The following is a 23,992-nucleotide window of genomic DNA, read 5'->3' on the forward strand; positions in this document are numbered from 1 at the left end:
CAGAAACCTATCCCACCACACTTTCTCGCAGTTCTCTTTCTCAAAAGACGCTGTGGAGAACACCTGGAGCCATATTAATCTTAAGATGGCTACCATGGAAACAGTTTGGAATTGCGAGGATCAGACGTGATCTATTTTTAACAAAAGAGCAAAGGTGCTCATGCCAGGCAGTCAACGTACCACGTTTACACATATTACATTTTAATATGGGCAAGAAGACATATGCTTACATTGGAACAGATCTATTTCAGTCTCAAGTGTAACGGTTATAGGACCACACACACGAGCCACGTGAGTCTTATGAACGCCAATTAAGATTGGCAAACTGAGTGGAAAGGAATGGCACTGATCAGAAGAATGCTTCAATTCCTCTGTCTTTAGTTTACATGCCAGTGACTGCATCCAATCTTGAACAATTAAAGAGCATTGCCCTGTGTGTATGTGTGTGTGAGAAAGAGTGTGTGGAGCCTGTGTGTCCACCCTAAAGATAAAGGACACCCTGATGCATGTGCACACAAAAAGGAAAACATTGATTAACCCTGAGAGACCTGGAGAAAGCCAGAGGAAAACAATGTGGATGCAAAAGAGCCAAAGAAATACAAGAAAGAGAAAAGAAGTGCACCTGACCATCACTCTTCAGTAGAGGTCAGGCATTTTGTTGATTTTGCTGAATAATCTGCACTGATAAGAGCTTTCTGAACTTTTCGGACATTGAAAACAAACACTGGAAGTTTCTAGAGCAGTGGTTCTGAACCAGGGGGCCTCAGTAAACATCCAAGGTTTCAAAGGCGGGTCATTGACAAATAAATCTTTTAAAATGGTATCCAATTTCATTTGTTAAATTACCCCAGAAATCCAGAGTTCTCGCAAGAGCACAAGTTGAATTTGCTCAGCGAGTTTACTCTGGCGTCGAGTAATGATGCTCATTAAATATGCCCTTGTATCCGAGCTGCACCAATCACATCGGGTTATCTGATATAGGCGGGCCAGAGGAGCGCTAAACAGAAGACGACAGCGCTGTGACGTCGAAGTCATTAGTAAACATTGCAAGATGGCTATGGATGAACACCAGTTGTTTGAAACGGCTTTGGCCGCTACAATGAACGAGTTAGACTTGGCTTTTTATCTAAAAGAGGAACAGAAGATGGCGCTCGAATCGTTCCTTTGCAAGAAGGGTTTTTTTTCTGTTTTGCCGACCGGATAAGGCAAGAGTCTAATCTACCAGTTAGCTCCGCTGGTAGCTAAGCGTATGGGGTTTATTGTTGTGATTGGTCGTAGTGTTATCCAATTGCGTGCAGTGAGATTTTCAAATGCATGCTTGGTGCCGCCCTCGAGCTGGCCGATTTTCATTAGTCGATACCAGACCATTTATCTTTCAGATTTAGGTCTGGATTTCCAGGCTATTGTTAAATAACATTTTGTCATGATCCTGCCATCTAGTCATTGATGTTCTTTAAGTCTTGAGGCAGGATCATGACAGACCCATGTTTTATGTGCACACACATGGCCTTTTGCTGGGCCATGTGCTTGTGTTGTCTTGTCATCTAGCCCCGCCCTCCTTGTTATCCTTGTTTAGTCATTATTGTTTCCCCATTATCACCTGTCGCCCTCATTATTTGTTCCCTATTTAATCCCCTCATGTCTGCTGTCTTGTGTCGGTTCATTGTCGATCAATTTCATACTTTGTGTGATCGCTTTGTGAGTATTCCTGTCCAGTGAAGTTCTGATCCTGTATTTGCTGTTTATCTGTAGTCTAGTTACGTCAAGTCTAAGTCATAGTCTAGCTAGTATTCCTGTCTTGTCTTGTTTTGCCCCCTCGTGGGCTTTGTTTTCCCTGTTATTTGTACAATAAACTGTGTTGCTGTGACTACTGTCTGCAATTGGGTTCATCTCCACATATCCCATAACACATTTACACAAAAAGTGTTGAAAATCATTTTGGACTTTTTTTTGGTTACTTTTTACCATCAAAAAATGTCAGGCGGTACAACCAAATATTTGTATATATTCCTAATTTTATTTCTAAGTGAAATCTTAGCAAAGTAACCCTTAGGATGACTACAGTGCCTAACACATTATTATTTTGTGGTTGTGTATTTTATTCATATTCATTTAGAATTATCACATTCTAAATGAATATGAATTTATTATAATAAATATAATAGATATTTAGTATCTTTACTTTTAAAGACAGAAAAATAATCATCAATTTTTTCAAATAAATGCATTCAATAACTATTCACAATTTAGTTTTCAGCCATTTGTTCACTTTGACCTATTATTTGTTGGTTGAAATGAAGAAATTACATGGTTGCACGACCTAATATTGATTGTGCCGCCCGACATCATTAATAATGACGGGGAATATGCTGAATACTGGATTTCTATTTATTTAATAATTTATTTTGTACATTTCAATATAAAAATAAAACACGAATACAAGTGTACGACGATGACTGTGTAACATTTTAATTGTTTAACTGTTTTTATATAATAATAATAATACAGTTTAATAATAATATATGAATTTAAATAATCAAGTCATCCCATGGCCCCCTTAGAAATTTGCCCCCTAGTGTGCATTTAAATTGGAATATACTGCCATTTAATATTTTCCTTATATATTGATTTTAATAACTATCATATTATTTATTTAAAATCATCTTTTTATCCCACCTTAGATAATGCCCTGAAGACACACGGGCCCAAAAGAAAAGGTCTTTATATCTCATATTATAGATGTGTGCTATGTGTGCTATGTATGCTAACTATCAATTAAGTAGCATACTAGTAGTGATTAATGAAATTATAGGGAATGTTTGAAGTGTTCTTTCCCACGGAGATCACAGTGTAACCACAAGCAGGAGCGGTCATGTTTGTGCCTCTATTAAAAGCAAAACATCTGAAGAGGTAGTTAAAAAGAGTGTAGGAAGGTTGAGATATACAGAACAGAGGCCCGCCGTTTCGGGTGACTGGGACACGGTGGAAAACAACATTGACATTCATGGCTGTGGGACAGGGAATCTGTCACACATGGGGATTACTAAATATTCAAGGACTAATATTTGTTATTTACAAAATGTATGCCTTTTCCACCCTAATCTCCTTTCCGGCTGTATTGTCCTCCCTCTCTTGTATCGAGGACTGTAGCCAAGTGTTAAGGTCTACATTGACCCATCTAAGCTGGACATTGAATGAATGGGTTTGTATTGATCTTCTGGGCATGCCTGGAGGTCCAAAATAGCATACTGAAGGAGAAGACCCAAAATAAACATCTCATAAAAGTTACATGTAAATATGCCTGAGTGTTTGGCTCATGTTGCCTAGGGTTGTACTGTACTAAAATCAAGTAATGGAGGGAGAAGGAAAGATTATATTGTGTAAATTTTATATTATATTTTATATTAGCCTATATAACTATGACATTTGTGATATAATTATTCTAAATTAATTATTACATGTTAAAAATCGGAACTAAATTAAAGGTGCAGTATGTGAGATTGACAGCTAGCGGTTGAAATGGGTACTGCAGTCCAAATTCAAAATATTGGTGAGAGTTGTTTCCCCCGCCTCTTCATCCTCAGACTCGACACTCACGTGGGTTGCCAGATTGAGGACATGCAACAGGAACGAGCACAATTGACAATGGAATGCGAGGAGACTTACACACTGTGAGTTGATGAGTGGATTTATTGATTTATGCTGAGTTGATATCGCATTTTAATATGCTCCTGTTCATTGAGATTTTTAGATGGGCGCAGAGGCTTTTTAGGTCGGGTAGTATCTGTGATCTCTGACCCAGTTTGTTCACTGGCTTCCATGGCTGCAATATGCTGTGTTTTCCGCCAACTTGCAACCTGTGGTGGCGAAATACTATTGGGTAAATTGGCAACGTGCGGTATCGCACAGACCAAAACAAAGACAGACATTCCGATACGGAACGCACATTTCAAAGTAAAATAACTGGCTTTGCCATTGTTTTTCAGAGAAACGAGTATGTGAACTCAGCATGTTTCCTAAATATCTGCAAACATATTATGGTATCTGTATGCTTTAGTACAATCAAAAACTTACTTACAGCACATTTAATGTATTAAACTGACAGCCCTAATAAAATTAGATGCATTTACTTGTATGTGCTGGGTCAAATCTCTTAGTGGCTCTTTATGTCTTCATGTCAAATTTTGACCAGAATGCAGATTACCGTCCCCTCATAAAAATCGTGTACTTTTGCAGCAAATTGAATTCCCAGGACACATGATTTGGCCTGACTCACTGTTTACTGAGACTGTCTCTCTTAGCAAAGCCCTGTGCTGGGGACATTCAGGGAGTCCTGCTAGCACAGCAAAGGGCGCTACACATCCCAATTAGCCCTAATCAAATGAATCACATGGCTTATTTCACAGTTTAGTGGAACAGGTTAACAGTCTCATTAGCTAAGTTGATTTCTTTCTTTTTTTCTTTTCTTGTTGGCATGCTCGGTTTCTTGAGGCTTGTGAAGCCACATGAGTTTAATCCCAGTTGCCAGGACTTTTACGTGCTTTTCCCTAATCACTGAAGTGATCTCGATGTGCGGGTTAGCGGTAACATGAGAGCCGTCAGGCAAGTGTTATTTAAATAAACTCCTGATGTACTTACAAACTTTCCAATGCCTCGAGTACAGAACCTATTTGTACTACTGTAGAAGTTTGGTACAATTCTGGGCATTATTAGTGGGGTAATTTACGAGATACAGCCTAGAATCCATTAGCGCCTGCACTAACCCATTCGGCTGATATCTCCAAATAAGCTCTAACTTTAATAATGTTCAACCAAGGGAAAAAAGGCTTCGGGGGTGGGGGTGTTTGGCTCGAGGTCATGGTGCAAAGGGCCGTAGGTTGATTTTCCTCCGAACCATCCCTTTAAAGGAATACTTCACAAAAATGAAAAATATCTGTCATCATTTACTCAAAGGACACAGATCCTTTTCCAGGTAGAATGTTAAAATCTCCAGTTGGTTTAAACTTCTTAATTAGCCTATTACTTAATTCTCCAGATAGTGAAAATTAGTATTCCAACAATTAAACTATTATCTTATAGCCATTTCAAGATTTGTGCAGCTCAACAACCTTTTGTCACACATCAATTATGTGTTCTCAGATCTTTCCGATAGTGATGGATAACTATAGGAATTTGGCCTGTGTGTGTCACTCCATATTTAGAGCCCAGTGAAACAGGAAGTCATGACTTATCACTTAAGTATTACTGATCACTAAGGTGAACTTAAAAACATACCATATGAATGGGAATATACTTCAGTTAGACTTGTACTTATTAGAATATGTAGGGGTACCAATCATTTTGGCACACATATTTTGGAGACAAAATGTACATTTTATTGGTGTTTTGTCATCTGACAAATCATATTATCGAAACTCAAGCTCAGAAAACAGTTTAAACAGAAAGCGATTTCAGCCTGTATGGGGGGCCTGTATGGCCAGCCTGTATGGGGGCTGTACTGTTTCTATGAATGGAAATGGCTGCCCAAGACTACCAAGGCCACTGGCTGGACTGACTTGCTTTAAAAAGGACTTTGTCTTTAACCACTTAGTGAGTGATACCAGAGAAAGGAGGAGGAAATGACGGAGCATTCAAAGAAAAATGAATAGGAAAGTCACAATGCTCAATATGGATGTCGAAATTGAGCCACATGCTTTCTGATAGTGGCATCAATGTTTTTTTCTCTCTCTTTTTCTTTTAACACTAGAACAAACCTGCACATTAGCTGAACCAGTCTGGAGGATTCAAGCAGCTGTACTTGTATGTCTACTGCCCACATGAAAAATAGCTGCCAAGAGGTGGCGACTTGGCTTACAGGGACTGTGTTGGACTTTGGCAGTTCTTTTTGCAGTGAACTGCTTTGGCATGAACAGAAGCATCCATCATTGTGCATGTGAAACAGAGAAAGTAACGGTTACAGTGAAAAACTAAGTATTAAATTTTGCCAAGTGTTTTTTTTTTTTTTTTTTTTTCTGAGGACAGTTGGAGGTTGAAGCTTTGGTGGGTCAGCAGCGTGTTACTGGCTCTGGATGCAAGTGAAGCACTTTCTTGCCAGTAAGTGCAAAAGCAGCACTGGGCGCTCCAGGAAAACGTTCCATGATGCGGTAGTATAAACTTATTTTGAGGCTAAAGTTCCTTTGATTCAGATACAATAAAAAAGAAAGTTATGTAAAACTGCTTTCGAAGTTTTTCAGAAGTGGTAACATCTCCTCTACGTCTTCTCTCCCAATGGGAATCATTAACCTAGTTAGGACTTTATTAAAAGTCTTGACTGCCTAATTTAATTTCTTTAGCCTGACTTTACAGAATTAAATTATTCAACAATTATCATTGAGCATCTTAGGCCCAAATCTATGCTTTCCATGTTCCTATGTAATGGTCCACACAAGTGCTACGCTACATAAACCGACCAGTTCCTCTAACAGACTGCTCATATTTTCTTCATGTCATACTGTGCCTTTTGGGCATGCTAAAATTGAGCTGTCTGGCTCAGTGGATGACCTATTTAGCATGACAGAGGCGAATTTACTTGAACCTCCTTGAGATATTTTCCTCTCCATTGATTTTTGGGTCCAGCATGGCACCTTCTTGGCAACGTGCATGTCTTGACGTCTCGGGGGTGTTCTCAAGGATATGCCAGAGCTACGCGTATTAGTTGAGGATTTGGAAATGCTTTAAAATACTAGAATATCATTAAGTGAATGTGTTTACTACTGCATGCATGAGCAAAACAATGTCCATGACAACCGAAAAAATGAGCTCATCCTAAATGTAATTAAATTGGATTATTTTCCCCGTGAAAGTCATGAAGGAAATAAGACAGCGTCTAATTGATTATTCAGCTGTGGCTGCCAATTGTTGTGTCTTCCACGACATGCCACAGTAAACCAGCTCTGTAAATGGACAGGCTGGTGGGAGATAATACCAACTCACAAACGCACACAAACACAAGCCTGTCCTGGAGAGGGATTGTTAACGTGTAAGAAAATAACAAAGAAGCTATCTAGAGAGGAAAGCGGTACTGTTACATTATATACTGTGGCACTCAAGTTGTATTCAAGTTGTCTTCAAGGAGAAATGAGAAAGAGTTTAACGTAATAGTTATATTTCTGAATGGATGGATGGATGGATAAACAGACAGATTTTGTAACATTTAATTTTTCCATTTTTAGGTTTAACATTCAGAATATTAAAATGTTTTTTATTTTTTTGTTGGTGTTGTTTTTAATACTATTTTCTACATGAAAAAAAAAGAGCTTATATCAAAGAATCTGACACACTAGCTAGCATTTTGGGAAAAAATCCTTCATTTATCAATGACTATCATCAAGTTTTAGCCAAATAATATACATGGTTTTGTACACTGGCAATTCACCAACATGTGTAATATTTTTAAATCTGTATACATTTTCTTTGATATAAAACTGGTCTAACCTTTCATGTAAGAAATGACATGAAAAAAAAGAGTGTCTCTCGTTTAGCTGTATATGAAGGGCCTTTTCCAAACATAAGGTCATGTATGTGCACAGTTTGCTAAATTTAGGGGCGCTTACCCACTTACACATCTTTCCCCACTATCCCCTACTGTCCTTGACCCTTTCTCCACTTATCCAGTTTTAAAATAGACGCCACTATGAGTCACGCTCGACCCCCTAAAAGGATCTTAAGCGACTTCAAACGGTCCTTCTTGTGCATGAAATCTTCCTTGTCACCTTCCCTCAGTCCAGTGACAAACGGCAACGTTTTCATTGGCTCCTCAATGTAATGAGGCTATCACATCCGTGTTTGGCTTAGCCGCGAGGGCGGGTGTGAGGGCTGATGATGTTACAGTAACTGGACTCTCTAAATTGACTGCCTCAATGACTAGATTGAGCGATTATTCACAGTCCTGTCAAACACTGGAAGGGAAGGGAAGGGAAGGGAAGGGAAGGGAAGGGAAGGGAAGGGAAGGGAAGGGAAGGGAAGGGAAGGGAAGGGAAGGGAAGGGAAGGGAAGGGTACAAGAGAAAAATCATCTCCATGAAATGCTCATAAGCCAAATATCCTCCTCTGATTTCCACATCCATCTCTCAGAATATTTCATGCTAAATCAAATATGCATTAATTATACATCTTATCCTTAAATACACCAAATGCAGCCTCCTCACCATGCGCTAATGCTACCACTATGACTTTTTAAAGAGCGCTGGGCCTCAGAAGGGTTCGGCACTCCAGTGATGTTGTGGGAGCATTGCAAAAGGTTCAGAAATGGGCTGTTTTCTGAACAACTGACAGTCAAGCCCTCGAGGGGAAATGCTTTCTTGTTCCTGGCTTGAGTGACGGACAGCTGAAGTTAATGTCCTGCACACAGATCAACATGCCTGACCCTTTCCAAAAAATTAGAATATCATGGAAAAGTTTATTTATTTCCATAATTCCATTCAAAACGTTAAACTTTCATTGATTATAGATTCAGGGCCCACAACTTAAATGATTTCAAGTATTTAGTTGTTTATTTGTACATAATTTGGGCTTCCAGCTCATAAAACCCACGAAAACAGGATTTCAAAAAATTAGAATATTACCTGTACATGAAATCACACAGTAATTACACAGTGATACCATGGTCATTGAACCAGGTTTTGGTTATTTTGGCAGTGTGGGCCGGTGCAAATCCTGCTGGAAAATGAAGGAAGCATCTCCATAAAACTTGTTTGCTGAAGGAAGCATGAAGTGCTCTGAAAATGTCCTGGTAGACGGCTGCGTTGAGTGGACAGCACAGTGGACCAACACCAGCCGATGACATGGTTCCCCAAACCAACACAGACTGTGGAAACTTCACACTGGACTTCAAGCATCTCTCCATTCTTCCTCCAGACTCTGGGACCTTGGTTTCCAAATGAGATGCAAAATTGGCTCTCATCAGAAAAGAGGACTTTGGTCCACTGTGCTTTATTAAATCCAGAGTCAACGCAGCCGTCTACCAGGACATTTCCAGAGCACTTCATGCTTCCTTCAGCAGACAAGCTTTATGGAGATGCTGACTTCATTTTCCAGCAGGATTTGCACCTGCCCACACTGCCAAAATAACCAAAACCTGGTTCAATGACCATGGTATCACTGTGTAATTACTGTGTGATTTCATGTAATATTCAAATTTTTTTAAATCCTGTTTTCGTGGGTTTTATGAGCTAGAAGCCCAAATTATGTACAAATAAACAACTAAATACTTGAAATCGTTTAAGTTGTGGGCCCTGAATCTATAATCTATGGAAGTTTAACGTTTTGAATGGAATTATGGAAATAAATAAACTTTTCCATGATATTCAAATTTTTTGGAAAGGGTCTGTATTATGCGTTTCTGTAATACAGAGTTGGACATTTATACTGACAGATCATACACTGCAAGCTTACCAGGCAGAGCGGGCAACAATGACGCAGCATATTTTCTTTATAGAAGAAAAACAGTTTTACTATAGCGATCTAGGTACCACTTCTAACACTTTATATTAACAGTGAGTGCTGAAAGATGAAAGCTTTATCAATGGATCCTCGTGTCAGGACTGGTAGTATTCAGAGCTGGAGTTTTATTGAAGCATTAGTCACCATAGTTCTGCATTCATTCATGCTTGGAAGAATCCAAATCTAAATTGAAGAATCTAAATTGGCATATTAGGGTTCTTAAAAAGTTACGCAAAGTGCTCATTTTTTAAAAACCCACAAATGATTACTCTTCATTCAAGGGAGACAGTTTCCATGTTGCAGCTAATATTCACCCCATGTGATGGCAAGAAGGGACAAATTGGCATCTCGGTGAGCTAATCGTGCTGAGAGCCTTTGGTGGCAGATGGTTTGGCAAACCTACAGAGGCTAAGACACGGCATCATGCTGCGTGAAAGCACTCACAGCAATATTTCATTAGTGTTCAAGAGTCTTATCTTTACGTGAACGCACAAAGGAGTGAACTCTGGCCAGGGTCGTGTACAGCACAGCCGGGACATCACAAGAGACTAGCCGTGGTTGTGGCAGTAAACTACAGAAGTGGCAGAACAGCAAAGAAAAAAAAAAACACCTTAACCTTAACAATTAAACCTTGGCAACTAACTCGCCCAACACTGTTTGTGCTATGGAGATGAATGATCCCTAAAATTCAGGAGTTCTAAAGTATTAGTACTTTGATACTTAGTTGACAATACAATAAAAAATTAAAATAATGCACTGTTTATACATTTCGCATCTTTCTTCAGTTGTTTTTTTAAAATTCTTAATTACTTTACTTATTTTTATTTTTAATGGCATTTTAGTTTTTGTAGTAGTATCAAAATTGCTATGAAGAAACAAGAAACTTTGTGGTTTGTTGAGGAGAGGTGTGCTGTCATGATAAGACTAACAATACAAATTTATTTTCAAAGGTTTGGGATTGGTAAGATTTTTTAAATGCTTTTGAAAGATTTCTCTTATGCTTACCAAGACTGCGCTTGTTTGATCAAAAATAGAAACCATAATATTATGAAGTATTATAACAATTTTAAATAAAAACATTTTCTATTTTAATATATTTTAAAACATAATGTATTCCTATGACGGCAATGCTGAATTTTCAGCATCATTACTCCAGTCTTCAGCGTCACATGATCTTTCAGAAATCATTCTAAAATGCTAATTTGATAGTGATAAGAAATGCAATGTTAAAGGACAATTCCGGTGAAAAATGAACCTAGGGGTAATTAACACATGGTTACCGAGTCGATCGTTCCCTGGGATGCGTTTTCATGAAAATCGAATGTAAAGAGTTTTATCTCTAAAAACAGATTAGCTTATAACGCTAGTATATGGGGCACAGAGTAAGTAAAAGTAAATCGCAAGTTAATGCCACTAACAAGGCTCAAAATAGCCTTGTTAGTGGCATTATATGTAAGTGTACAGACAGTTTAATAAGAAGATACTTTATAAAGACAGAACATTACGCGTTTACAGGCAGGCATCATCTTGGAAAACAGTCTCGACTAATCGAGTCACGAACGCCGTGCTAAGTGAGCTGGTCGATAGGAATTACGTTTGTGAAATATAACATAGCGCGGCATTCGTGCCTGCTGCCTGTTAACGCGTAATGTACTGTCTTTATAAAGTCTCTTCTTATTAAACTGTCTGTACACTTACAAAGTTCTCAATGCTTCGGTTTGCATGTAGGGACCCTCATTATGCTACCGTGTTAGTGTGAGGCTATTTTGAGCCTTGTTAGTGGTATTAACTAGCGATTTACTTTTACTTACTCTGTGCCCCATATACTACTGCTATGAGCTAATCTGTTTTTAGAGATAAAACTCTTTACATTCGATTTTCATGAAAACGCATCCCAGGGAACGATCGACTCGGTAACCATGTGTTAATTAGCCCTAGGTCAGGGACGTGCGGTCAGGGTAGGCAGGGTAGGCAGTGCCTCACCAAAGGAAATGTTGACATTACATTTATTAATTCCAAGAACTTTATTAATTCACCACATTATTAATTGCATTTATTTTATTCCAAATATAAATTTTTGTAACAAAAATTTTCAGGAATACACATATAATATACTCATTTTGCCATTGTTTGCTCCTAAAACCATTGTTTCATGCAGGAAATTCAAGGCCATGGCCATTGAGGCAGAGGTTAGCAGTGCCTCTTTGGTCCATAGAACGTAGTTTACGTAGGTTTGCGCATGCGCAGTCAGTTCTCATGCTGTCTTGAATCATCAACATTGAGGCAGAGACCGAGCTTGCTTCATGTCACGTGATCCACTCGCTCTCACTCAATCCGCACTTCCCGATCTAGCGGCGCCTAGCGTTGGCTGTCAACAGGCCCGGGGTGGGTAATCGGGAGAATTCCCGGTGGGCCGCTTCACTTTTGGGCCGGTCGAGGATTTTTGTTTTTTCACATTTGTCACGTTAGTTACATTAGGCTACACACGTTCCGCATTCTGACACCGCAGCGCGCAGCCTCTGCATAGGTTGTACCATGTGAGGGAGTTCTCCCCTCCCCTCCTATAGAGTTGGTTGGGTCCATAGCCCGTGTTTTCCAAAACGTTTTCTCAGGTAACTACCACGGCACCGCCGGCGCCTACCGATAGCTGGGCCGGCCCGGTAGCTATGCGTCAGGGAGGATGGATGGGAGGAAGAGGCCAGGAGGTATGGAAGCTTGTTTCCGCCACAGAATAAAACATTTTAAAAGATAATTGCGACTTTTTATCTCACAATTGCGAGTTTACATCTCGCAATTCTGTCATTATTTCTCAGAATTGCGTGAAATAAAGTCGCAATTGCGTGTTATAAAGTCAGAATTGCGAGATATAAAGTCAGAATTGCGTGAAATAAAGTCGCAATTGCATGTTATAAAGTCAGAATTGCAAGATATAAAGTCAGAATTGTGTGAAATAAAGTCGCAATTGCTTCTTATAAAGTCTAAGTGAATTATTATTTAACCTTTACATTATTTTTTGAACCATGGCATTAATACAAACTGCACAATAGTGACTAGGCTGCTTGTCGGTTCGCTGACACCGCGCCGCCTCCCTCTCTTACTGTGTCCCGCACAAAACATTTGTTTGTTGTATAATATATCTATCATTAGATGTGTCCATTAATTTGATTATTAGATTTGATTGTGCATTAGCCTCACATATGACTTTGCTGTATGCAGGCAGCGATGTGATGATGCCTGATATGAACTTGGGTTGCTTCATTAACTGAATGAATATGAACATATGCCACATTGATAGGTCACAGCCTACCCATGACAAGATTTCACCGCACGTTACTGCCCTAGGTTCATTTTTCACCGGAATTGTCCTTTAAAGACAGTTGTGCTGCTTAACATGTAAGAGGAAATCGTGATATATATTTTAGAATAGACAGTTTATTTCAAACTGAAATCCCATTTATTTCAATAAGAATTCTTTAACATTATAAAATACTTAACATTATAAATGTCAATGACACTTTTGGTCAATGTAGTGCATTCTTGCTGAATAAAAGTATTAATTTACTTGAAAAAATATCTTACAGACCCCAAACTGTATATATGCGTTTTTATTATAAATTAAAATGGTAATGGTACGGACTCATTTTTAACAATCTTTCTGTCTTTTTTCAGCCAAGAACACCACACATTCGACTACGTTTAAAAATTGCCATCTCACTGAGCAAACACCTCCTGCTTCCACAAAAGAGTGTTCAGACCGTTTCAAACAGGGCCAATTCTTCACAAATGAAAAGGCTTATTTTACTAATGTGTATTCCAGGAACTGTCATTCAAATTTTGCATTTCTTGAATCAATAAGACCTCAAAGATTTGACAGCTCATTCAGGCATTAATGAAAATAAATATAAAAACATGTCTCCTCGTGCGTTTCATAGGTTATCCACCCCCTTGCTTGAAACAGGAGACACAAGGATCCACAACGATCTTTGATTTTGCCCAGTATTTGATCACTTTCAAAATGTCAAAATAGGCAGATAGATACTGTGTCCATTTATTTTCTAACTATACAAAAGCTAGCACAAAATGAGTCACACACACACAAAAAAGTCACAGCATCTCGAAAAATAAAAATAGACCAGAAGTTCTCTGCTCGCCTATGCAGTCTCCTTTAAATATACATAAACACTTTCATGTTTAGCCCGTGACACAAGTCTACATTTTAACATGACCTAAAAAAAAAAGCTGTCAACTCCCATGCACTTTTTCCCAAAATCTGTAATGCTCACCTTGTCTCCAACATTTTACAATTTTTTTCCCCTTCTGTACACAGTAACTGCCCTCAGACTAATCCCTTAAGATACTCAAAAACTCTCGCTTGCTCTGTGACTCTCTTCCTCTCACTTTGCAATACTCTTTCACTGTTTGTCAAGTCACCAAAGCTCTCTTCCTAATCCCCTGCCACAGCATCTGAGTGGCATTACGCTTATATCACGCCTGGAGGAAAACACACCAAAGATAACGGACCAATTCCAATTCCACACATATTTCTTGAGGTTTCGTACATGACAAACTTTGCCATGACAATCATAAACCCAGACCACCATGACAGACTTTTCCTGATTTTTTTTAATATGGTTGGTTCTTCACTCTAAAACCCAAGATCTCATAATCCCCTACAAGAGACCCTCAGATTTTGCCTTCAGCTTCAGTCTTGAAGGAAAAGGTCCTTGAGAACTTGCAAATCAATTTCCCCTTAGATTATATCAAGGGTTCTTGTCTTCTTTCATAGCTGTTAACATAAAGCTATAGTAGATAATAAAAAATGACGTTTATACTCTAACATGAGAAAGAAAAGACATCTTGGATTACAGCCCCTTCCTTCCAATCTTTCCTTTGGGAACCCTGCATGAAACAATCATTACTGTATTTGGTCCACATTTAATATCTTTACATGGAGTTAAGACTTGATAAAAGCAGCCTGACACAAGTTATTTTGTTAAGGAACAAGCATGATTCCTCTAATTTAACTGCATTTGTAAAGCCGTCTGGGTAAAAGACCTTGATGGGAAAGTGTTGTCAGAGATCATGTGAGAATATAGTCCTTTTCTCCGGCACTTCTGTACAGTCAGTTGTGCGCTACAAGCTCGAGTGCGCAAATGACTTCAGACATAAGCCGGCCACACGCTTCGGGGTGCTTCATTTTAATTTAATTACATGCACACACACACACACACAAAAAAAAATGCAGCAGAACAAAAATGATGTGAAGGGGCGGATCCAAATTTATTTTCCTTTCAATCAGCTGCAATAGAGACCATGAACCAGCAGATGACCAAAAAAAAAATCCGGTGCTAAATGCCTGAGATACTCTAAAGTCAGGGTGGTCCCCTTTAAAAAGAAAATCACAACCAAACCATCTGAAATAAACAAGAATACGTTAAACAAATTATTTATACATGTTTGACAGTTGACTGAAATATCAGTAAATGTACATAATACAAAATTCTAGAAAGTTGATTTGTCCAAAACTAAGAAACAGAGTGAAATGTGTGCATGTGTGAGGTTAACTCAACAAATGGCCCGCAGCTGCTGAGGGAGGGTCCGGCAGCTCAGAGGTGTCATGCTGGAGATTACAGCAGCTGCCAAAAGCCATGTGATGCTGTTTGTACACCTGTGCTGGCACGGTACCAGTCTGCAATGGTGTGAGTTTAAGAAAACAAAGCCAGTACTGTTTCTTTTCGCATATAATAAACAAATGCAAACTGTATTTGTTGATTTGATGAAACATAATTATCAGTGTATGGATTATACCAGCATTAAGAAACAGCAATGGCATTTTCTGCATTTACATTTTAATCATTTAGCAGACGCTTTTATCCAAAGCGACTTACAAATGAGGAAATGCATCATGCTATTTCTATAATATTGGCCCAGCTGCCTAAAATTAAACTGTCTGCAGGGTCGCACTGTTCTCTGAAAGTAGAGTGTAAATTTTCAGAGACTCTGCAAAACTGACACATCCTCCAGCGAGGCAGTGATGAGAAAATAGCATTTATTGATCAGGCTCATCTATCACTGAGAGCTGGGGAATGCTGAGTCGCTCAATGACGGGAGACGAAGAGCAGTTGTGTTGTCAGTGAAGCACAGCAAACTTCATTTCAGGGGTTAATAGGACGGGAGCTGTCCTGGGGTCTGTTATTTTAGAAAAATAGCATTAATGATTGTAAGGATTAAGATACTGCATGACACATCCATAAAAATCTGAGTGAAAACTAAGGCTAAGCAATATCGAAAATCTATGATATATTTGCTGAGATTCTGCTGACAATATATTTTTATTTGGCCATTAATGTTCCTAAAGACTATGCCAATACTTTTTATAAAGTATCTTTTTTAACAACTCACTGACCCCCAACTTTTAAACAGTAGTGTGTATTACAATTTATTTTTCAGCTGCAAGAATTGGTTTACAAATATTTCCCCTTGTATTTTCATTTGGGGGGAAAAGAAGAAAAAATGCATTATTTTTAATTAGATTTTTTTTTTTTTTTTTTACTGTATTTTTCTTCTTGATTAAACATTTTGAATCTGCTTGGCTATACTGGATGTTTGGTTGAAATGTTGGATCCTCTGATTGAAAGCAGTCATCCTTTGAAGCCATTAAACATCAAATTTAATCAAAAACCCTGACTGGCAACCATTTAAAAAGAAACAGATATTAATCTAGCTTAAAACGGGAAAAGACATCAAAAGGCAGTTTTCATCAGATACGCAAGCACAAAGAAGCAGAAACGTCTCAACTCTCCCAGACAGGACTTCTCAGTATTCTCATGTCTCACACACTGCTACAGAATCCCCCCCGCCCCCGCCTCCGCCACAGATCACACACAGTGCTAGGGTGATCAAATGGATCCCTTTTGCTATTTAGTAGAGCTTATTATTCAAGGTCTTCTTGGAACAACTGCTTGGTGGACAAATTAAACAATCCCACACTTGACCTCCATTCTACATGAGTGAGCAGATGACTCAGGATTTAACTGCTCAACTCAAGAACCATCTCCACATGCCAGTTCCTCTAAACATCACTCAGATAAACAGGGTACAGAGCTCCTCCCCACAGCAGACAGAGACAGCCTGGCATTTCTCCCCACTCAGTGCATGGCGTTCGGCCAGTTCCCCAGCCCTCATACCCACACCAGTTCTCCCTGATCTGAATGGACAAACACGTTTGATTGACGGCACTGCTGACAAGCCAACATCCCTAATAGACTATAATTTCAAGAGTGAGGAGGAGGATGCTAACTCTGCACTGAGGTAAACCCCATGAGTGCAAGACACATATATCTGTCAGCTGTCTTTGCCAGTTGTCTTAAAGATGACTCTGCAGAATCAAGTCTGTATACTGTTCATGTATCATCACCATCCTCAATACTGTCTTCATGCTCTGCATTAACAATACACTCATAATCAATAACACAGTGCCAATGAATTTCCAGGACCTAACTAAAGGATGTAAAGCACATCTTTGTGTTTGAAAACTTACTCGTACTAGCTGCTCAACAGCAATTACAGACCACCAACCAAAACAGAAGTGATCAACCATGGCAAGCTATAATTATACACTATGGACAGAGAGAAAGGTGGTGTGCACTAAACGACTATCAATGAAACAGTTTACTGCACCTACAGCGGCCTATGAAATTACAATACAATGCAAATGTGAGTTATTCACTGAATCATAAAGATATTAAATTGACAGAACTGATATTTTATCATTATTATTAAAAATGAAACACCAGCAATTATTTTACACTAAGTTTACAGTAAGATTGTTTAATATGTTTGAAAGTAATTTATTATGCTAACCAAGGCTACCTTGGTGCAAAAATACAGTTAAAACAGTAATATTTTGAAATATTATTACAATTTAAAGCAGCATTCTGTAACTTTTTGGGGTTAAAAATTATCCAAAATACATTTTTGAGCAAGTACATAACCAGCCAGAGTTCAAAACTATCTGGTTGCCTTGGCTCAATTCAAAATGGTAAGCTTGTAATAATGTTTTTTACTCCAGTGGTGCTGGTGGATTTCCGCTGGAAATTTGAGCATCTCTTTGCGTCATTACGTCACATCTGTACACATAAAGAAGGTGTCTCAGCTAGTAGGCTATATTGCTTTATTGCGAGATGGAGATTTATATCCTTTTCTCACAGCACTTGATATAATTAAACTTATCAATTTGATGGCGGATCCAGAAAGGTTCAAACGACAATCACCAGTGGCAACTGGAGATTCACCCGTTGTAAAACGCAAAAGACTGAAAAAGTCGCTTTGAAAAAGTGGCAACAGAAAAAAAGAGACTGCATCCGGGCCCATGTGAAAACGAGGATAAATATCGGAAGGGCATTAAATGTAGTCACGCAATGCTAATGTTGTTAACATTAACAATTTGAGAACAAAGTATAATTTGCACGGTTTGACGTGATATAAGTGATCGTTGGATTTAATCAGCTCGATTTACTGCAATGCTTTTTATCCCTTAGTTGGTCAGAACAAAAATGGATGTTATTAACTTGTTCAGATGACATTTTCCAGTGAAAATTCTTATGTTGGTCAAAAAAAGTGGAATCTGTGATTGCGAATGACAGTATCCACACCGTCGCGTGTGACTGACAGCCGCACATTCTCATCAGAACATTGGATTCATCCGCACTGTGCCGTGCCGAGGCACAACCCACGTAAAGTTAATAACTCCGCGAATAACTGCAATTGCAGATTTCGAACAGAGATGGCGACAAAGAGGAAAATTTACAGACTGCAGCTTTAAAAGACCTATATCTCTTAAAATGTAATTTATTTCTGTGATGTCAAAGCTGAATTTTCAGCAGTCATTACTGTCTTAAGTGTCACATGATCATTCATTCATAATATGCTGATTTGATACTTGAAAACAGTTGTGCTGCTTAATATTTTTGTGGAAACCATGATACTTTTTTTTTAAAGAACATAATTTATTAAATAAAAAAAAACACATTGTAATATTATAAATGTCTTTACTGTCACTTTTGATCATAGTAATGCATCATTGCTGAATAAAAGTAATTTATTTCAAAATAAAATAAAATAAAACTTATTGACCCCAACTTTATAGAGCAAGTCTGGATATCTGATGACTTGCTACTGAGTGCCTCAATAATGCAACTAACCTCTCACACTTTTCATCCACAAAAGCATTCACTGCATGCTTCATCTCAGTACCTTATAAATAAGACCTTTACTCCTAGAGACAGCCAATAAAATTAGAGCTGGCCAGGTTAAGAAAGTGCTAACAGTCTGAGGTCTGAGGTTACATGCCATTTGAGGATAATACTACAGTATACAGCCAATAAGTTAAATCAGAGTGTTTAAATGTAAACGTTGGCTGTTAACTAGATTAATTGGCCTCGTAGCAACCGTCTCACATACCCCAGAGCATCACATGAAAAGAGGCATTTTCCTTTGAACAGTCCTAGACATGCAAGCCGCAAGACAGGAAGTCCAAATTTCCTCTAGAGACAGAATGGTGATGCATCTCTCAACTACATACGCTGGTCCTGGTCACTGTTTCCAGGGTTCAGTCACTAGTTTGCAAGTAACAGTCTTAAAATCTTCCCACAGGAAGAGATTTCTTGATCCACCTATTAGCAGTCTGGATGAGCGGGGTGACGTAAACTGAGAAGTAAGCTGCTTTTGCATCACTTGTGTGAAAGACAAAATTAGAGGGAGGGAGACGGGGAAAGGAAGGGGACAGGATACTCAGATGAATCGATAAATATCACTTGTGTCCTTGGCGAATGACCAAAAAGAGCAATGTGATACAGAGGAAGATACACTAGAAGATGCCCTCTTCATCTCTGCTCCTCTGAAGCCTAACCTACCCCCACCCTCATACACCTCACTAGGGAAAAAAGTAAATGCTTTTGATATGCATAACTGTAGGTAGGATTTGTCTTTAAACTATAACCTTGTTGCCATTATTTGACTGGGATGCATGCACAATCACAACCGCTGACATTTCTGGGACACAGATATTCAAGTAAATGATGCACCTTTGTGGAAACAAGTGTTTATGCCACCAGCAGTTCCACAAAGCATCCCCTATAATTGTGTGGGTCCGAGAAGCTACTGAACAGAACACACACAAAATGAATAATAGATCAGTTTTAGCTATTTTGCCAAAACAATTCATCTGGGAACATTTCTTCTGAGGACAATTATTGGTTCATATAACTACTCATTTGCAAAAACATTCCACCATAATACCATATTAATGGTCACTTAAGTCATAAACAATGAGGAAACTTTTAAAGCTTCAGTTCTCATTGCCATATCCATTTAACTACATTGAAAGATCTTACAAAATCAAATCATCATTGTCTGTTAGATTTGAAGTTACTATGTTAGTGTACACCTAAACGTTAAAGGTACAACACAGAAGCGCTGCGCTATTACACTACGTGAAAAAACTCGAGGCCCAGAGAGAAGGAAATGAATAGTGGAATAAAGTCGTTTTTTTTTTTTTTTTTTTGTGCACAAAAAGTATTCTCGTCGCTTTATAAACTTAAGATTGAGCCACGGTACTTCGGTACCAAGTCGGTACAATTTTTTTTTTAAACGTCACGGTACCAGGTTTTCTCAAACCCGGTACTTGATGCGCGTGCATGCCCGAAGCGCGTGCAGTTGCGTCCTCTTCATACAATAAGATACCATTCATTAACATCACTTAATGCGTTATCTAACATAACACATTGAGTGAACAATATATTTTTACAACATTAATTAATGTTTGTGAATGTTATTTAATACAAACACTTGATTGGTCATGTTTGTTCACTTCATTCATTGTGCATTAAATAATGTTAACAGAAATAATGTTAACTTTTGATTTTAAAAATGTATTTTTAAATTAACCCCTAAAGGAGAATAATTGCGACAGTATATAACTATTGTTTATTGTTAGGTCATTTTATCTAATGTTATCTAACAAATGGAATCTTATTGTAAAGTGTTTTTAATACTAGTTTCCATCTTTGTAACTGTGATATACACTTTAATATAATTATGTAAATTTAATCTAAATTAAGCTTTGGTACCGAAATTGGTACCGAAAACCGTGGATTTTCACTGGTATTGGTACCGAATACTGAAATTTTGGTACCGTGACAACACTAACTTGGACTATATTAATGATGTCTTTAATGCATTTTCTGGGCCAGCAAGTTATAACGTCTTTAGAAGCCTATGGAGGAGTGAGCCAGCTCTCAGATTTAATCAAAAATACCTTAATTTGTGTTCCAAAGATGAACGAAGGTCTTACGGGGTTGGAACAACATGAGGGTGAGTAATTACTGACAGAATTTTCATTTTTGGGTGAACTAACCCTTTAAAGGTAGGGTAGGCAATTTTGGAAAGGCTAGCAATAGCAAGCTTGCTTTGAAAGCATGAGTTCCCACCCTCCCTTCAGAGCGTCTCCAAAGCCACGTCTCCCTCAAAACACATGAACGAAAACAGCTGAGTCTGCAAAGTGGCAAGAGACGAGAGAAGGTGTTAAATTACCTCATGTCTCAAAGCACATAACAATACAAAGATAATGAACATAAACAACTTACAGATTCATTTTGGCGTTGATAGTGTTAGCATAGAATCGCATAAATCGCAGTCTGGGTTGCCATCTCGTAATTACGGTTTGACATGCCGTGAACGCAGCATAAGCTTGTTGTTTTGGTTCAGGAGGAACTGTAAAAGGTGGCTGCAGTTTTTTTGTGTGGTGCTTGGTGACTGTCTGTCCACAACTCTGCATATTATGGAAAGCACTGATGACATGTGATGTCTGCGCAAGCAGGGTGCGTGGAGGTATGGAAAAACATATGTTGACAGGCAGGTAGGACATCCTATCATTGCATTCGGACTGAATGCAATGATTGGACAAACATTTTTTGGTCCTGAGACTTCATCAGAAGATACTGTATATGTACATTTAACATTTATTATTGATTGCTATCAGGATGTGAAGAGAGTTCCAACCATAACAAAAAGTGTAAAAAAAATTAAGCAGACACAGACATTTAAAATGTTTAGTCTCTTCTAGGGAAACAGATAATGCTGATTACTCACTACTGGTAACTAAAAACAGGCCTACTGTGAGTTATGAGGTTTATATCGATAGTACATGCTTTTGTTGAAGCCATCATCCAGCATTATATCAACTTATTTTTTTTCAATAGTCATGCTCAACAATGGAATTTCTGGTAAAAAAAAAAACAAAACAAAAAAAAACTACATTGCCCATGATTCTGCAAAGAAATTAGAAAATTTTTCACAACAAAAGAACTCTTTAAGGCCCATCCACTCCCATTAAGCATTGTGATATAGACATAATATGCAATCAGTACTATGCCTATTATGCTTCAAATCAAAGTTTGTAATGTTGTGATTCACCTTGTAGTTGGTCCATGGCTCATAAGTCTTAAACAAGGACAAAAATGAATGTCTTAAAAATCCCTATGGGAAAAATACTTCCAGAACCAAGACCGTTGAAAAAGTAGGCGGGCCGGGCTAAACAAAAGGGGAGGAGCCCTTTGGCATGTCCTGCCCCTACTTCCTGTTTCCACAGGAAATATGTCAACACTAGTCGAGCAATATCATGGGGTCTTTAAACATATCAATGGGCTGAAAATATATATATATTTTTAATTCACAGGGCTAGTAACCATAGTTTCTTTCAAAATAGCTGCTACAGTTATTGTCAATTCAAATGTATATCTCACATTTAATTTATTGCGTGTTTTACAGTAAAAAATAGCCATTTTAGTGTAAACTGGTAAATTATTACACAACTTCCTGTGTACCTGTGCCAGGTGTGTGTGTTTACCTGCGGTAAGGCGGAGTTGAGCTGTCTCTGAAGCACGTCTCTCTCGTGAAGAACATCCTGGAGTTTGGTCTGCGACTGGATGAGGGTCTCCTGTGTCTCCCGTAAAGACTCCAGCAGCTTATCTCTCTCATCTAACATATTCACCATCAGCTGTTCAAAATTAGCCTCGGCATCCGTGCCGTTCTGAGAGCCTCTCTGGGAACTCACCGAGTCGCCTTCATTTATGGTCGGCATCACTTCGCACATCATATTGCTCGGTGTACTATGAAGTCTAAGTCAAATTAGAAATTGCTTTGATTTTTTTTTTTTTTTTTTTAAATTCAGGATTGAGGTGCACTATTAATATTTAGTGCCATTTAAATGCACATTAATATCCATGTATTTTAAAATGCATCCTCTAATTTTACTAATTGCATCCCTGTCTGGATTCTTCACACACCTTGACCTCTCTGGTCCATGACTGTCGGCCTTTTCCGCTCTGACATTATCCACCTAGTTTGACTTGGAACTCAATGCATTTCGATGCACGCTCATCACAGCGCTCGCCACATGCATATTCCGATTTCAGCTGCTTGAACCTCGGCGCCCTTCGCTTTAACATCCACCAGTTGCCATTAACCTTTCAGAAAACGTTGAAATTCACGTCTGCCGCATCCTTCAGATCCCTCTGCCACCATCATCATCATCATCATCTCCCTTCACGGCGAGCCGAGCGAAGCGCTCCTCCCTCTACGAGCTCATTCCCGCTTGCAACAAAGCTATTCCGCTATCTCCACAAACATTCGCGCATGTTTTAAAATATGAATGCACCGACGCTTTGGTGGATGTAAAGGTTAAACGTCTCCCACGTCGTCGGCGAAAATCATATCCACTCGGCGTGGCTCTGTAAAGCTCGTGCAAACAGCGTAAAATCGGAGTTCCTCACATCAGCACCACGCGACTACATGACTGTCAAGCACGAGACGCCAGTGTGAGAAATGTTGTCACGCGCAGCGCCCTCTGGCGGTAGGCAGGTGCATAGAAATGACAGACCTATCACGAAGTGTTAAAATATATATTAAAAAAAAAAACTAAAAGGGATTTTTTTCATGCATCTTTTGTAGAAAATCACATATTTATAATATTGTATTTTATTCAGTTTTGTTGCATTTGTGTGCATTGTTTAATTAACATTACTGCCATCAAAGCTTAACTAAAAGTTAAAAAAAAAAGAACATTAAAACATGGTTTAGATTCAATAAAGTACAAATAAAAGAAGAGAAAATTTGTTCAAAAAAAGAAAGTGTTTTTTTTAACTGGTTGTCCTTTTTATCTAAAAGGATTCCGTTTAAACTTCCTCCTAAAATGACTTTTCTCGAGGTTCAGTAGTCTTTTTAATGTTTAGTGACTCTCCAATATATTTATTTGTATAAATATTAGTACTTCAAGAACTTTCAACAAGAAAAAAAAAAAACAGCTGAGATGACGTCATGGTTTTAAACGTACATATTTTTCTCTGAAGCCTGGGGTTATGAATATACACCGTCTGATTGGACGATTCATCTCACATATGATTTCTTCGTCCAATTAGCGTCCAGTCTTCTGAGTCGTTTGCCCTCTGAGATCT

At 38.5% G+C, this 23,992-nt stretch overlaps 1 protein-coding gene across 11 annotated transcripts in view; it reads right to left on the reverse strand.

Moving 5' to 3' along the window:
* The window catches only part of ppfia4 (PTPRF interacting protein alpha 4), a gene marked incomplete at its 3' end in the record, with an annotated part of 98,817 nt that extends 75,481 nt beyond the window's left edge, over window positions 1-23,336 (reverse strand). For all 11 annotated transcript variants that reach the window (XM_084100301.1, XM_084100298.1, XM_084100296.1 and 8 more), the window contains exon 1: window positions 22,387-23,336. In XM_084100301.1, the coding sequence (XP_083956427.1) occupies window positions 22,387-22,635 (249 nt within the window). In that variant the 5' untranslated portion in view covers window positions 22,636-23,336. The remainder of the gene's footprint in view (window positions 1-22,386) is intronic.
* Window positions 23,337-23,992: the final 656 nt, after the last annotated feature.

The sequence above is a fragment of the Abramis brama genome (genome assembly GCF_963993115.1).
Source record: "Abramis brama genome assembly, chromosome: 23".
NCBI lineage: Eukaryota > Metazoa > Chordata > Actinopteri > Cypriniformes > Leuciscidae > Abramis > Abramis brama.